Source organism: Haematobia irritans, chromosome 2 (genome assembly GCF_050003625.1).
Source record: "Haematobia irritans isolate KBUSLIRL chromosome 2, ASM5000362v1, whole genome shotgun sequence".
Classification (NCBI taxonomy): domain Eukaryota; kingdom Metazoa; phylum Arthropoda; class Insecta; order Diptera; family Muscidae; genus Haematobia; species Haematobia irritans.
This window is the reverse complement of record NC_134398.1, coordinates 42,936,843-42,952,257: the sequence shown is the minus strand read 5'-3', so window position 1 is coordinate 42,952,257 and position 15,415 is coordinate 42,936,843. Positions and strand designations below refer to the sequence as shown.

The 15,415-nt window shown below is 29.0% G+C and overlaps 1 protein-coding gene across 1 annotated transcript; it reads left to right on the top strand.

Moving 5' to 3' along the window:
* Window positions 1-6,124: 6,124 nt before the first annotated feature.
* LOC142224082 (protein CTLA-2-beta-like) lies at window positions 6,125-6,771 on the top strand. Its single transcript, XM_075293891.1, has 2 exons — window positions 6,125-6,313; window positions 6,383-6,771. Exons 1-2 carry the CDS (start codon window positions 6,275-6,277, stop codon window positions 6,581-6,583), a joined length of 240 nt encoding a protein of 79 aa, XP_075150006.1. The 5' UTR covers window positions 6,125-6,274; the 3' UTR covers window positions 6,584-6,771.
* The last annotated feature ends 8,644 nt before the right edge of the window (window positions 6,772-15,415 follow it).

The window sequence follows — 15,415 nt, the reverse complement described above, 5'->3', positions numbered from 1 at the left end:
TATACAATTATATTTTAATAAAATTAAATAATTCATTTAATTTTATATAAAAAATTCAAAATTTTTGATGAAAATAAAAAAAAAAATTATTTCAATAGAAAATTTTGTCAAAATTTTATTTCTATAGAAAATTTTGTCAATATTTTATTTCTATAGAAAATTTTGTCAAAATTTAATTTATATAGAAATTTTTTTTTCAAATTTTTTTTTTCTATAGAAAATTTTGTAAAGATTTATTTCTATAGAAAATTTTGTCAAAAAAAGCACGCTCAAAAACAAACCCAGCCAAATACATTCAAATCGATGATTTGAGTTTGGCAAAGGAAAAGAGATATGCTGGCAAATTTGTTTAGGCAGTAGCCGACTATCAAACCCTTTTTCGGGAGGTTCAAGTGTAGTTCACTTTGGGTTGAGAGAATTACCCGAATTTATTCTGATAATTGGTTGATAGTTTTGCTGCAAGTAGAGGATGCTGATGAGGAATGTGGTAATTCCGAAACAGCTGTACATCCCACCATCTTGCAGTCTATAGGGCTTTGCCCAAATAAATTTGACAAGCATACTTTTCCTCTGTTGGTTAAGCTACACTTGTAGTTTAGTCAATGCATGGCTTTAAGCTGAGATCAAAAAAACAACAATAACGATTGAAGAGAAGCCAACAATAACAAACAAAAAAAAAATTATTTCTATAGAAAATATTGTCAATATTTTTTTCTATAGAAAATATTGTCAACATTTTATTTCTATAGAAAAGTTTGTCAAAAGCGTATTTCTATAGAAAATTTTGTCGAAATTGTATTTCTATAGAAAATTTTGTCAAAAATGTATTTCTATAGAAAATTTTGTCAAAATTTTATTTCCATGGAAAATTTTGTCAAAAGTTTATCTCCATAGAATTTTTTTTAAAAATTGTATTTCTATAGAAAATTTTGTCAAAATTTTATTTCCATGGAAAATTTTATCAAAATTTTATCTCCATAGAAAATTTTGTCAAAATGGTATTTCTGTAGAACATTTTGTTAAAATTTTATTTTGTATAGAAAATTTTGTTAAAATGTTATTTTGTATAGAAAATTTTGTCAAAATTTTATTTCTATAGAAATATTTGTCAAAATTTTATTTCTTTAGAAAATCTTGTCAAAATTTTATTTTTTTAGGAAATTTTGTCAATATTTTGTTCTGTAGAAAAAGTTGTCAAAATTTTCTTTCTATAGAAAATGCCTATAGAAAATTTTGTCACAATTTTTTTATATAGAAAATTTTGTCAAAATTTTATTTCTATAGAAATTTTTGTCAAACTTTTATATAGAAAATTTTGTCATAATTTTATATCTATAGAAAATTTGTCAAAATTTTATTTCTATATAAAATTATGCCAACATTTTAGTTCTATAGAATATTTTCTCAAAATATTATTTCTGTAGAAAATTTTCTCAAAATTTTAATTCTATATACAAATTTTTGTCAATATTTTATTTCTATAGAATATTTTGTCAAAACTTTGTTTCTATAGAAAATGTTGTCAAAATTTTATTTCTATATACAATTTAGTCAAAATCGTATTTCTGTAGGAAATTTTGTCAAAATTTTATTTCTATAGAAAGTGTTGTCAAAATTTTATTTCTATAGAAAATTTTGTCTAAGTTTATTTCTATAGACAATTTTGTCAAAATTTTATTCCCATAGATAATATTGTCAAAATTTTATTTCCATAAAAAATTTTATAAAATTTTTTTTGTATAGAAAATTTTGTCAAAATTTTATTTCTATAGAAAATTTTTCAATATTTTATTTCTATAGAAAATAATGTCAATATTTTATTTATATACAAAATTTTTTCAAAAATTTTATTTATATAGAACATTTTTTCAAAACTTTTTTTCTATAGGAAACTTTTTCAAAAAATTGTTTCTATAGAAAATTTTGTCAAAATTTTATTTCTATAGAAAATGTTGTCAAAATTTAATTTATATAGAAAATTTTGTCAATATTTTATTTCTATAGATAATATTGTCAATATTTTATTTCTATAGAAAATTATGTCTAAATTTTATTTCCATGGAAAATTTTGTCAAAATTGTATTTCCATAGAAAATTTTGTGAAAATTTTATTTTGTATAGAACATTTTGTCAAAATTTTATTTCTATAGAAATATTTGTCAACATTTTATTTCTATAGAAAATTTTGTCAAAATTTTATTTCTATAGAAAATTTTGTCAAAATTTTATTTCTTTAGAATATTTTGTCAACATTTTTTTCTATAGAAAATGTTGTCAAAATATAGAAAGATTTGTCAATATTTTATTTCTATAGATAATATTGTCAATATTTTATTTCTGTAGAAAATTTTGTCTAAATTTTATTTCCATGGAAAATTTTGTCAAAATTTTATTTCTATAGAAATATTTGTCAACATTTTATTTCTATAGAAAATTTTGTCAAAATTTTATGTCTTTAGAATATTTTGTCAACATTTTTTCTATAGAAAATGTTGTCAAAATTGTCTTTCTATAGAAAATTTTTTTATATAGAAAATTTTGTCAAAATTTTATTTGCATAGAAATTTTTGTCAAACTTTTATATAGAAAATTTTGTCATAATTTTATATCTATAGAAAATTTGTCAAAATGTTATTTCTATAGAAAATTTTGTCTAAGTTTATTTCTATAGACAATTTTGTCCAAATTTTTTTGTATAGAAAATTTTGTCAAAATTTTATTTCCATAGAAAATTTTGTCAAAATTTTTTATATAGAAATTTTTTTCAAAGTTTTATTTCTTAGAATTGTGTTCATAATTGTATATAGCCCCCATATAAAGCGACCCCCATAATTCAATTCTGGCTCTATAATTACCGCACAAGATTTATATCGGTTCGTAATTATTTCTTCCCTATATATACCGGTCAAGAACTGAATATATACATATTTAATCGACCTTTCTTTTGTTTAATATAATGGGAGCCACCGTGGTGCAATGGTTAGCATGCCCGCCTTGCATACACAAGGTCGTGGGTTCGATTCCTGCTTCGACCGAACACCAAAAAGTTTTTTTCAGGGGTGGATTATCCCACCTCACAAATGCTGGTGACATTTCTGAGGGTTTCAAAGCTTCTCTAAGTGGTTTCACTGGAATGTGGAACGCCGTTCGGACTCGGCTATAAAAAGGAGGTCCCTTGTCATTGAGCTAATCGGGCAGCACTCACTGATAAGAGAGAAGTTCACCACTGTGATATCACAATGGACTGAATAGTCTAAGTGAGCCTGATACATCGGACTGCCACATAACCTAACCTAACCTTTGTCTAATATATATCCTGCATGGACTAACTTACAATTTAGAAGACGAAGTTTTAAGATGCCTTGCCATCGGCCGCAACACAAGTAATTCAATTGTGGATGACCGTCTTTAGTAAAAGTGTCGACGCAATCCATGGTGAATGATCCATAAGATTCGGCCTGGCCGAACTTGTTTTATTTTGTTTCTATAGAAAATTTTGTCAAAATTTTATTTCTATAGAAAATATTGTCAAAATTTTATGTCTATAGAAAGTTTTGTCAACGTTTTTTTTTCTAAAGGGTGATTCTTTTGAGGTTAGGATTTTCATGCATTAGTATTTGACAGATCACGTGGGATTTCAGACATGGTGTCAAAGAGAAAGATGCTCAGTATGCTTTGACATTTCATCATGAATAGCCGAACGATCTGCCACAACGTCGAATTTTCAGTGAATGGGCCCTAGAAAAGTTGGCAGAAAATCCGCTTTTTTATCGACAAATTTTGTTCAGCGATGAGGCTCATTTCTGGTTGAATGGCTACGTAAATAAGCAAAATTGCCGCATTTGGAGTGAAGAGCAACCAGAAGCCGTTCAAGAACTGCCCATGCATCCCGAAAAATGCACTGTTTGGTGTGGTTTGTACGCTGGTGGAATCATTGGACCGTATTTTTTCAAAGATGCTGTTGGACGCAACGTTACGGTGAATGGCGATCGCTATCGTTCGATGCTAACAAACTTTTTGTTGCCAAAAATGGAAGAACTGAACTTGGTTGACATGTGGTTTCAACAAGATGGCGCTATATGCCACACAGCTCGCGATTCTATGGCCATTTTGAGGGAAAACTTCGGAGAACAATTCATCTCAAGAAATGGACCGGTAAGTTGGCCACCAAGATCATGCGATTTGACGCCTTTAGACTATTTTTTGTGGGGCTACGTCAAGTCTAAAGTCTACAGAAATAAGCCAGCAACTATTCCAGCTTTGGAAGACAACATTTCCGAAGAAATTCGGGCTATTCCGGCCGAAATGCTCGAAAAAGTTGCCCAAAATTGGACTTTCCGAATGGACCACCTAAGACGCAGCCGCGGTCAACATTTAAATGAAATTATCTTCAAAAAGTAAATGTCATGGACCAATCTAACGTTTCAAATAAAGAACCGATGAGATTTTGCAAATTTTATGCGTTTTTTTTTTTTTTTAAAGTTATCAAGCTCTTAACAAATCACCCTTTATATAGCCACCAACACATTTGACGGATGTGATATGGTATCGAAAACTTAGATCTACAAAGTGGTGCAGGGTATAATATAGTCGGCCCCGCCCGACTTTAGACTTTCCTTACTTGTTTTTTTTTTTTTAATAATCAACGATAATGCTGATTATTATTTAATTTATATCAATGATTGATATTCGTGATTGAAAAAGTTTCAATAAAAAAATTAATTAAATAAAAGAATTTCGTATTTGAAGACAAAAAAAATCTTTTTTTCTGTGGCGGCAATTTTATTTTATGACAAATATTTGTCTAGTATAACTTTGAAAATGTACCAAATTAACTTATTTACATATTACACGCAAAGAAAAAAAACGTTTGGAAAACGTGTACCGAAAACGTTTTTCTTTTGTTAGAGTTTTTTGAATTGCTTCGAAAATTTTAAACTTTTATCACCAAAAAAATTCGTTTGTTACAAAGTTATTATTTTTTCAATAAACAAAGTTATTTTTGAAACAACAACAGAGCCCATTTCGTTTATATCAAACACTGTTCTTTTCTGACTTTTGGTCTTTAATAAAACACATTTTACAGTTCAAAATTTAATATAGTACAATGTAATGTTGAACATTTTTTTCGGAATCTTCCGAACATATGTAGAATGTATGTAAAAAAAAAAAAAAAAAAAACTTTGGTCGAAGCAGGGATCGAACCCACGACCCTTGGCATGAGAGTCAGACGTAGCAACCACTGCTCCACGGTGCCAAACTAAATGTTTGTTTCTGTTAAATAAACTTTGTTTATTCGGTTCGTGGGCGCCGCAAGCTATGCTATATAAATATAACTTATATGGATATTTATCTATTGATGACCATAACAGGTACATAGCTCAGTGGTTAGTGTGTTGGCTTACAAAGTGCATGGTCCGCGGTTCGATTCTCAGTCCAGGCGAAAGGTAAAAAAAATTTTAAAAATTTATAAAATCGTATAATTTCTTCTACATTGTTTGTATTACAGAAAAAGGTGCTAAGAACTAAACATCTTCGTGGAAGTGAGAAAGATGTGAGGGAAAATGCAATTAGCCAGAAAAAAAAAAATTTTTTGAGTTAGTCTTTATGAAATTGTTTTTACATCCTGGAAAAGAATAAACGTTTATCACAAAAAGTATATACTTTTCTTCCAAATACACTTCCTTACAGCGAAAAGCAAATGAGAAACGAACTTTGTTTGTCTAAAATTTCGTTTGGGAGGAAAGAATTATTTTTTTGCGTGTAGAAATTCGGTCATCAGAGAGTTTTTTTCCAATGACATTATATTAATAAATTCGTAAATTTTCTATTACATTTCTCTTAAGTCATTCTCTATTTAGAGAATGATAAATATCTGTAAGAAAAATGCTAATTACATGACTGTAAATAAAAATTTAAATTAAGATGGAAATTTCATTTCCTTAGAATATTCGGTGATGATATCAATTCGAGTCTTATATAAAACATTCGATTCATTGAAATGCTTAATAAATGTCAGTTAAGCACAGAGAGGTGTTAGTGTTTTGTTGATAAATTCAACAGATTTGAATGAGTAATAGGCCAGATCTATTTATTATTCATGGGCCAAGGGACATCTTTGTTGTAGAGAATATATGAAAAATATTGTAATCATCAAGTGAATTTGAGCTTTTCGATAACTCTACACAGAGCAGCTGTAATCAACGCAAAATTCAGAAAAAGCTTTTCTATTTATTCTATCTCAAAGAATCTGCACAGTTTAGTCTCTTCGAAAATGGCAACAATTACAGATGCGGAATGGGAAGACTACAAGGTAAGTTGTTAATTTTTGTTTTGTTATGACCGGCTATGAACTATCAAACATTTTTACCTCCTAAAACAGTCTCGTTTCAATAAATCGTATGCAAATGCCGATGAAGAAACTATGCGTCGAAATTTAGTGGCCGCAACTAAAAAAATAATCGATGAACATAATCTCAAGTATGAGGCTGGCGAAGAATCCTACTCAATGGGTCTCAATGATTTCTCCGACAAAACTCCAGAGGAAAAAGGGCGTATGTTCGGTGGTAGGATGGCTACGTAGATCCCAGGTCCAAGGAAATGGAGTTATGACGAAATTTTTTTAAAATGAATAAATTAAAAAAAAAATATATATATATATATACGCAGCATCTATGTAATTAACAATAACATTTAAATTTAAATTTAAAAATTTAATTTTTTTATGTTATAATTTCATATACATAAATATAATACCTATGTACATGCAAATATGATATTGTATTGCATGACCTATTTTTCCTTCATGTATGTAAGGCTATTTATGTGTTCATACCCTTCACAATTACTGTGGTACTGGGTATAATAAGTTTGTGCATTTGTATGTAACGCCTAGGAGGAGCCGTCATAGACCCATCTTTCCGTAAACCGATTGTCTTAGAATTAAATTCTGAGCTGATTTAGTGATGTCCGTCTGTCTTTTTCTCTCTCTCTCTCCCTCTGTATGTTATAAATTACACTAGCTTACAAAAAAAATTTCAAGTACACTTGATGAAAATCAACTTTTCTTATATATTTTGAGCTGCTGAATTCGAAAAAATTTTTTAAATTTCTTATAACTTTGTCATTTTTCGGTCGTTTTTCTTCTTCATTAGAGTATCGTTAAGAAAAACGTTATCGTCATTAGAGTATTTTTAAAATTGCTTACAACTTTGTCATTTGTCGGTCGTTTTTCTTCTTCATTAGAGTGTCGTCTATAGGACCATGATTTAAAATGGTTTATACTTTTCTGGTGGAAAAGGTCCATTGTAAAATACGATTTTTTTGAAAATTTTGATTTTCGGATTGATATTTTGACCATTTGATTGATTTGAACCACTTAACTTATCAAAGATCCAATTACAAACTATTATTCGTCACCTTATTACCTTTCATTTAGGTACCAACAACGTTATAATCGGACATTTCTAACTGGAGATATATTGTGTTTAGTGAAAAAAAAAGCGAAAATTTAAAAATAACGGGATATCTCAAAACATTTTTTTCGAATTCAGCAGCCCAAAATACATAAGAAATGTTGATTTTCATCAAGTGTATATTAATGTTATTTATTTATTTATAATACTTATAACCATAATAAATAATGAATATAAATAATGATAGAAGGTAGGGTACTACCTCTCTGTTTATGTGCAAAGTCCAGCTCGCAGGTTTAGTCGGATTGTCTTCAAATTTGACGAAATAAAATTTTGTGAAAGTTTTCTATAGAAATAAAATTTTGAGAAAATTTTCTATAGAAATAAAATTTTGAGAAAATTTTATATAAAACAAGTAAGGAAAGTCTACAGTCAGGTGGGGCCGACTATATTATACCCTGCACCGCTTTGTAGATCGAAATTTTCGATACCATATCACATCCGTCAAATGTGTTGGGGGCTATATATAAAGGTTTTACATACATTTAAATATCACTCGATCTGGACAGAATTTGATAGACTTCTACAAAATCTATAGACTCAAAATTTAAGTTGGCTAATGCACTAGGGTAGAGCACAATTTTAGTAAAAAAATATGGGAAACATTTAAATCTGAAGCAATTTTAAGAAACTTCGCAAATGTTTATTTATGATTTATCGCTTGATATATATGTATTAGAAGTTTAGGAAAAATAGAGTCATTTTTACAACTTTTCGACTAAGCAGTGCCCATTTAACAAGGAAAATGTTGGTATTTTGACCATTTTTGTCGAAATCAGAAAAACATATATATGGGAGCTATATCTAAATCTGAACCGATTTCAATAAAATTTGGCACACATGACTATATTACTAATTGTACTCCTAGTGGAAAATTTCAACCAAATTGGGCCAAAACTCTGGCTTCTGGGGCCATATAAGTCCATATCGGGCGAAAAATATATATGGAAGCTATATCTAAATCTGAACCGATTTCAATCAAATTTGGCACACATGACTATACTACCAATTGTACTCCTTGTGCAAAGTTTCAAGCTAGTCGGGATAAAACTCTGTCTTCTAGGTCCATATAAGTGCATATCGGGCGAAAGATATATATGGGAGCTATATCTAAATCTGAATCGATTTCAACCAATGATAAATCTACTCCCTCTGCAAAATTTCAACCAAATTGGGCCAAAACTCTGGCTTTTAGGACCATATTAGTCCATATCGGGCGAAAGATATATATGGGAGCTATATCTAAATCTGAACCGATTTCAGTCAAATTTTACACACTTGACAATACTATTAATTTTACTCCTAGTGCAAAATTTCAACCAAATTCGGCCACAAATCTGGCTTCTGGGGCCATATAAGTCCATATCGGGCGAAAGATATATATGGGAGCTATATCTAAATCCGAACCAATTTCAATCAAATTTTGCACACTTAACTATACGACTAAGTGTTATGTTTGTCCAAAATTTCAAGCAAATCGGTATAAAACTCTGGATGCTGGGTCCATATTAGTGCATATCGGGCGAAAGATATATATGGGAGATATATCTAAATCTGCACAGATTTCTTCCAAAATCAATAGGGTTCTATTCTGACCCAAATTAGGAACATGTGCCAAATTTGAAGGCGATTGGACTTAAATTGGGACCTAGACTTTGATCACAAAAATGTGTTCACAGACAGACGGACGGACGGACAGACGGACATGGTTATATCGACTCAGGGACCCACCCTGAGCATTATTGCCAAAGACACCATGTGTCTATCTCGTCTCCTTCTGGGTGTTACAAACATATGCACTAACTTATAATACCCTGTTCCACAGTGTGGCGCAGGGTATAAAAACAAAACTTTGACGAAATAAAATTTTGACGAAATAAAATTTTGGCAAAATTTTCTATAGAAATAAAATTTTAACCAAATCTTCTATAGAAATAAAATTTTGACAAAATGTTCTACAGAAATAAGATTTTGACGAAATTTGCAACAGAAATAAAATTTTGAGAAATTTTTCTATAGAAATTAAATTTTGACGAAATAAAATTTTGGCAAAATCTTCTATAGAAATAAAATTTAGACAAAATTTTCTTTAGAAATAAAAATTTTGTCAAATTTTTTCTATAGAAATGAAATTTTGAGAACATTTTCAATAGAAATAAAATTTTGAGAAAATTTTCTATAGAAATAAAATTTTGAGAACATTTTCTATAAAAAAAAAAAGTTTGAGAAAATTTTCTATAGAAATAAAATTCTACGAAAATTTTGTAAGAAATAAAATTTTGACAAAATTTTCTATAAAAATAAAGTTTTGTCGACAGAAAATTTTTACTAAATTTTCTTTAAAAATAAAATTATGACTAAATTTTCTATAGAAATCAAATGTTGACAAAATAAAATTTTTCTTTAAACATACAATTTAGATTTTGACAATATTTTCTATAGAAATAAAATTTTGACAAAATTTTGCTATGGAAATAAAATGTTGACAACATTTTCTATAGAAATGAGATTTTCACGAAATTTGCAACAGAAATACAATTTTGAGAAAATTTTCTATAGAAATAAAATTTTGAGAAAATTTTGTATAGGAATAAAATTTGGAGAAAATTTTCTATAGAAATAAAATTCTACGAAAATTTTCTATAGAAATAAAATTTTGACAAAAGTTTCTATAAAAATAAAGCTTTGACGAAATAAAATTTTGACTAAATTTTCTTTAAAAATAAAATTTTAACAAAATAGTCTATAAAAAGAATTTTTTTTCCTAATTTTCCATAGAAATAAAATTTTGACAATATTTTCTATAGAAATAAGATTTTCGCGAAATTTGCAACAGAAATACAATTTTGAGAAATTTTTCTATAGAAATAAAATTTTGAGAAAAGTTTTTTTTTTGTAATAAAATTTTGACGAAATTTTCTAAATAAATAAAATTTTGACAAAATAGTCTACAGAAATAAAATTTGGACAAAATAAAATTTTGACAAAATTTTCTATTGAAATAAAATTTTGACGAATTTTGCAACAGAAATAAAATTTGAAAAAATTTTCTATAGAAATAAAATTTTTATTAAATTTTCTATAGAAAAAGGTTTCGGCGAAATAAAATTTTGACAAAATAGTCTACAGAAATAAAATTTGGACGAAATAAAATTTTGACAAAATTTTCTATTCAAATAAAATTTTGACGAATTTAGCAAAAGAAATAAAATTTCGATAATATTTTCTATAGAAATAAATTTGTTACTTAATTTTCTATAGAAATAAAATATTGACAAAATAGTCTATAAAAATAAATTTTTTTCCTAATTTTCCATAGAAATAAAATTTTGACAAAATTTTCTATAGAAATAAGATTTTGGCGAAATTTGCAACAGAAATACAATTTTGAGAAATTTTTCTATAGTAACTAAATTTTGAGAAAATTTTCTATTGCAATAAAATTTTGACGAAATTTTCTAAATAAATAAAATTTTGACAAAATAGTCTACAGAAATACAATTTGGACAAAATAAAATTTTGACAAAATTTTCTATTGAAATAAAATTTTGACGAATTTTGCAACAGAAATAAAATTTGAAAAAATTTTCTATAGAAATAAAATTTTTATTAAATTTTGTATAGAAAAAGGTTTTGGCGAAATAAAATTTTGACAAAATAGTCTATAGAAATAAAATTTTGACCAAATTTTCTATAAAAATAAAATTTTGACAAAATGTTCTATAGAAATAAAATGATGACAAAATGTTCTATAGAAATAAGAATAAGACGAAATTTGCAACAGAAATGCAATTTTGAGAAAATTTTCTATAAAAATAAAATTTTGAGAAAAATTTCTATTGAAATAAAATTTTGACGAATTTTGCAAGAGAAATAAAATTTTCTATAGAAATAAAATTTTGACCAAATTTTCTATAAAAATCAAATTTTGACAAAATGTTCTATAGAAATAAAATGATGACAAAATGTTCTATAGAAATAAGAATAAGACGAAATTTGCAACAGAAATACAATTTTGAGAAAATTTTCTATAGAAATGCAATTTTAAGAAAGTTTTTGTATAGAAATAAAATAATGAGAAAACTTTCTATAGAAATAAAATTTTGACAAAATTTTCTATAGAAGTAAAATTTTGAAAAAGGTTTTTATATTTGGTAGATTTTTGGTAAAATTTTCTTCAAATTTTGGTAGATTAATTTTAGCATGAGATTAATTTTAGCATATTTATAACCATAATAAATTATGAATATAAATAATGACAGAAGGTAGGGTACTACCTCTCTGTTTATGTGCAAAGTCCAGCTCGCAGGTTTAGTCGGATCGTCTTCAAATTTGACGAAATAAAATTTTGCGAATAATTTCTATAGAAATAAAATTTTGAGAAAATTTTATATAAAAAACAAAATTTTGATGAAATAAAATTTTGGCAAAAATTTCTATAGAAATAAAATTTTACCCAAATCTTCTATAGAAATAAAATTTTGACAAAATGTTCTATAGAAATAAGATTTTGACGAAATTTGCAACAGAAATACAATTTTGAGAAAATTTTCTATAGAAATAAAATTTTGAAAAAATATTCTAATGAAATAAAATTTTGACGAAATAGTCTACAGAAATAAAATTTTGACAAAATTTTCTATAGAAATAAGATTTTGACGAATTTTGCAACAGAAATAACATTTTGAGAAAATTTTTTATAGAAATAAAATAATGAGAAAATTTTCTATAGAAATAAAATTTTGACAAAATTTTCTGTATAAATAAAATTTTGACAAAATTTTCTATAGAAGTAAAATGTTGAAAAAGATTTTTATATTTTGTAGATTTTTGGTAAAATTTTCTTCAAATTTTGGTAGATTAATTTTAGCACGAGTGGCAAGCATGCTCCAGAGGCCAAACTTTTATTGCGAGTTACGTGAAATTTTGCACAGGGAGTAAAAGTGTCATTCTTGCTATGATGCATGACAAATTTGTTCAAAATCGGTTCAGATTTAGTTAGGTTAGGTTAGGTGGCAGCCCGATGTATCAGGCTTACTATATAGACTTTTCAGTCCATTGTGATATAACAGTGGTGAACTTCTCTTGTATCACTGAGTGCTGCCCGATTCCATGTTATGCTCAATGACAAGGGACCTCCTTTTTATAGCCGAGTCCGAACGGCGTTGCACATTGCAGTGAAGCCACTTAGAGAAGCTTTGAAACCCTCAGAAATGTCACTAGCATTACTGAGGTGGGATAATCCACCGCTGAAAAACTTTTTGGTGTTCGGTTGAAGCAGGAATCGAACCTACGACCTTGTGTATGCAAGGCGGGCATGCTAACCATTACACCACGGTGGCTCCCTCAGATTTAGTTATAACTCTCATATATACCTTTCGCCCGATTTTGATTCATATGACCACGGAGGCCAAAGTTTCTTTCCGAAAATTTTGAAATTGTGCACAGAGAGTGCAACTAAAATTTTGGTAATGTATGCCAAGTTCAGACAAAATCAGCTCATATTTAGACATAGCCTACGTATATATGCTCTTCCGATTTGGGAAAATATGGCATAATACCCACATTTTCCTTTGTAAAATCGCTACTGCTAAGACGTAGCATAATACTAACTCGTAAAAATGATGGAAATTTACCTATACCTTAATTTGTATGTATCGACCGATAAATCATAAATGCAGACTTGCGAAAATTTTTGCAATGACTTTAGCTTTAAATATTTTCAATATTTGTTATACCCTCGAACATAGGATATTAACTTAACACATCGAAATATCGGTCTAAGACTCCATAAAGTATATATTCTGGGTCGTGGTGAAGTTCTGAGTCGATCCAGCTGTGCCTGTCCCTCCGTCTGTGGAAATTGCGCCATCGAAACAAGCTATCGACTTGAAAGTTGGCACAAGTAGTTGTTATTGATGTATGTCGGATGGTATTGTTATTGGGCCATATCTGACCAAGTTTACTTATAGCCCCCATATAAACCAGCCCCCAGATTTGGCTTGCGGAGGCTCTAGGAGGAGCAAATTTCATCAGATCTGGTTGAAATTTTATACGTGGTGTTAGTATTTGGTCTCTAACAATCATAAACAAGTATATACTGCCTTAAGTTCGGCCAGGCCGAAGCTTATGTACCCTCCATCATGGATTGCGTAGAAACTTTTTCTAAACACTGCCATCCACAATCGAATTATTTAAGTTGCGGTAACGCTTGCCGATGGCAAGGTATCTTAAAACCTCCTAACACCATCTTCTAAATTGTATGTAAGTCCATACGGGGTATATATTAAATCAAAAAAGATCGATCCAATACGTATATAATTCAGTTTGACAAAGTAGACATAAATTTTTGACAAAATTTTCTACAGAAATAAAATTTAAAAAAAAATTTTCTATAGAAATAAAATTTTCACAAAATTTTCTATAGAAATAAAAATTTTGACAAAATTTTCTATAGAAAAAAAATTTTGACAAAAATTTCTACAGAAATAAAATTTTAACAAAATTTTCTATAGAAATAAACTTTTGAAAAAATTTTCTATAGAAATAAAATCTTGGTAGATTATTTTTGGCTCGAACCGAATAAAATTTGAACAAAATTTTTTATAGGAATAAAATTTTGACAATGATGAAAATTTTATTATGAACCGAATAAAATTTTAACAAAATTTTCTCTAGGAATAAAATTTTGACAAAATTTTCTATAGAAATAAAATTTTGACAAAATTTTCTATAGAAATAAAATTTTGGTAGATTATTTTTGGCTCTAGTGGCAACCATGATTATGAATAGATGGACCAATTTTGGTATACAACCGACCATATACTAACACCACGTTCCTAATTTGAATTAATTTTGCTCCTCCAAGAGGCTCCGGAGGTCAAATCTGGAGAACGTTTTATATGGGGGCTATATATAATTATGGACCGATATGGACCAATTCTGGCACGGTTGTTAAAAATCATATACTAACACCATGTTCCAAATTACAACCGGATTGGATGCAATTTGCTTCTCTTTGAGGCTCCGCAACCCAAATCTGGGGATCGGTTTATATGGGCGCTATATATAATTATGGACCGATGTGAACCAATTTTTGCATGATTGTTAGAGACCACATACCAACACCATGTACCACATTTCAGCCGGATTGGATAAAACATGCTTCTCTTAGAGGCTCCACAAGCCAAATCTGGGGATCGGTTTATATGGGGGCTATATATAATTAAGGACCGATATGGACCAATTTTTGTATGGTTGTTAGAGACCATATACCAACATCATGTACCAAATTTCAGACGGATCGGATGAAATTTTCTTCTCTTTGGGGCTCCGCAAGCCAAATCTGGGGATCGGTTTATATGGGGGCAATATATAATTATGAACCGATGTGGACCAATTTTTTCATGGTTGTTAGAGACCATGTACCAACACCATGTACCGAATTTCAGCCGGATCGGATGAAATTTGCTTCTCTTTTAGGCTCCGCAAGCCAAATCTTGGGATCGGTTTATATGGGGGCTATATATAATTATGGACCGATGTGGACCAATTTTTGCATGGTTGTTAGAGACCATATACCAACACCATATACCAAATTTCAGCCGGATGGGATGAAATTTGCTTCTCTTTGAGGCTCCACAAGCCAAATTTGGGGGTCCGTTTATATGGGGGCTATACGTAAAAGTGGACCGATATGGCCCATTTTCAATACCATCCGACCTACATCGATAGCAACTACTTGTGCTAAGTTTCAAGTCGATAGCTTGTTTCGTTGGGAAGTTAGCGTGATTTCAACAGACGGACGGACATGCTTAGATCGACTCAGAATTTCACCACGACCCAGAATATATATACTTTATGGGGTCTTAGAGCAATATTTAGATGTGTTACAAACGGAATGACAAAGTTAATATACCCCCATCCTATGATGGAGGGTA

Excerpts from the sequence above, each read along its gene's own strand:
- LOC142224082 (XM_075293891.1), top strand. The coding sequence starts at position 6,275 with ATGGCAACAATTACAGATGCGGAATGGGAAGACTACAAG. Across the intron at positions 6,314-6,382 it reads CGGAATGGGAAGACTACAAG|TCTCGTTTCAATAAATCGTA; the intron begins GTAAGTTGTTAA and ends CTCCTAAAACAG.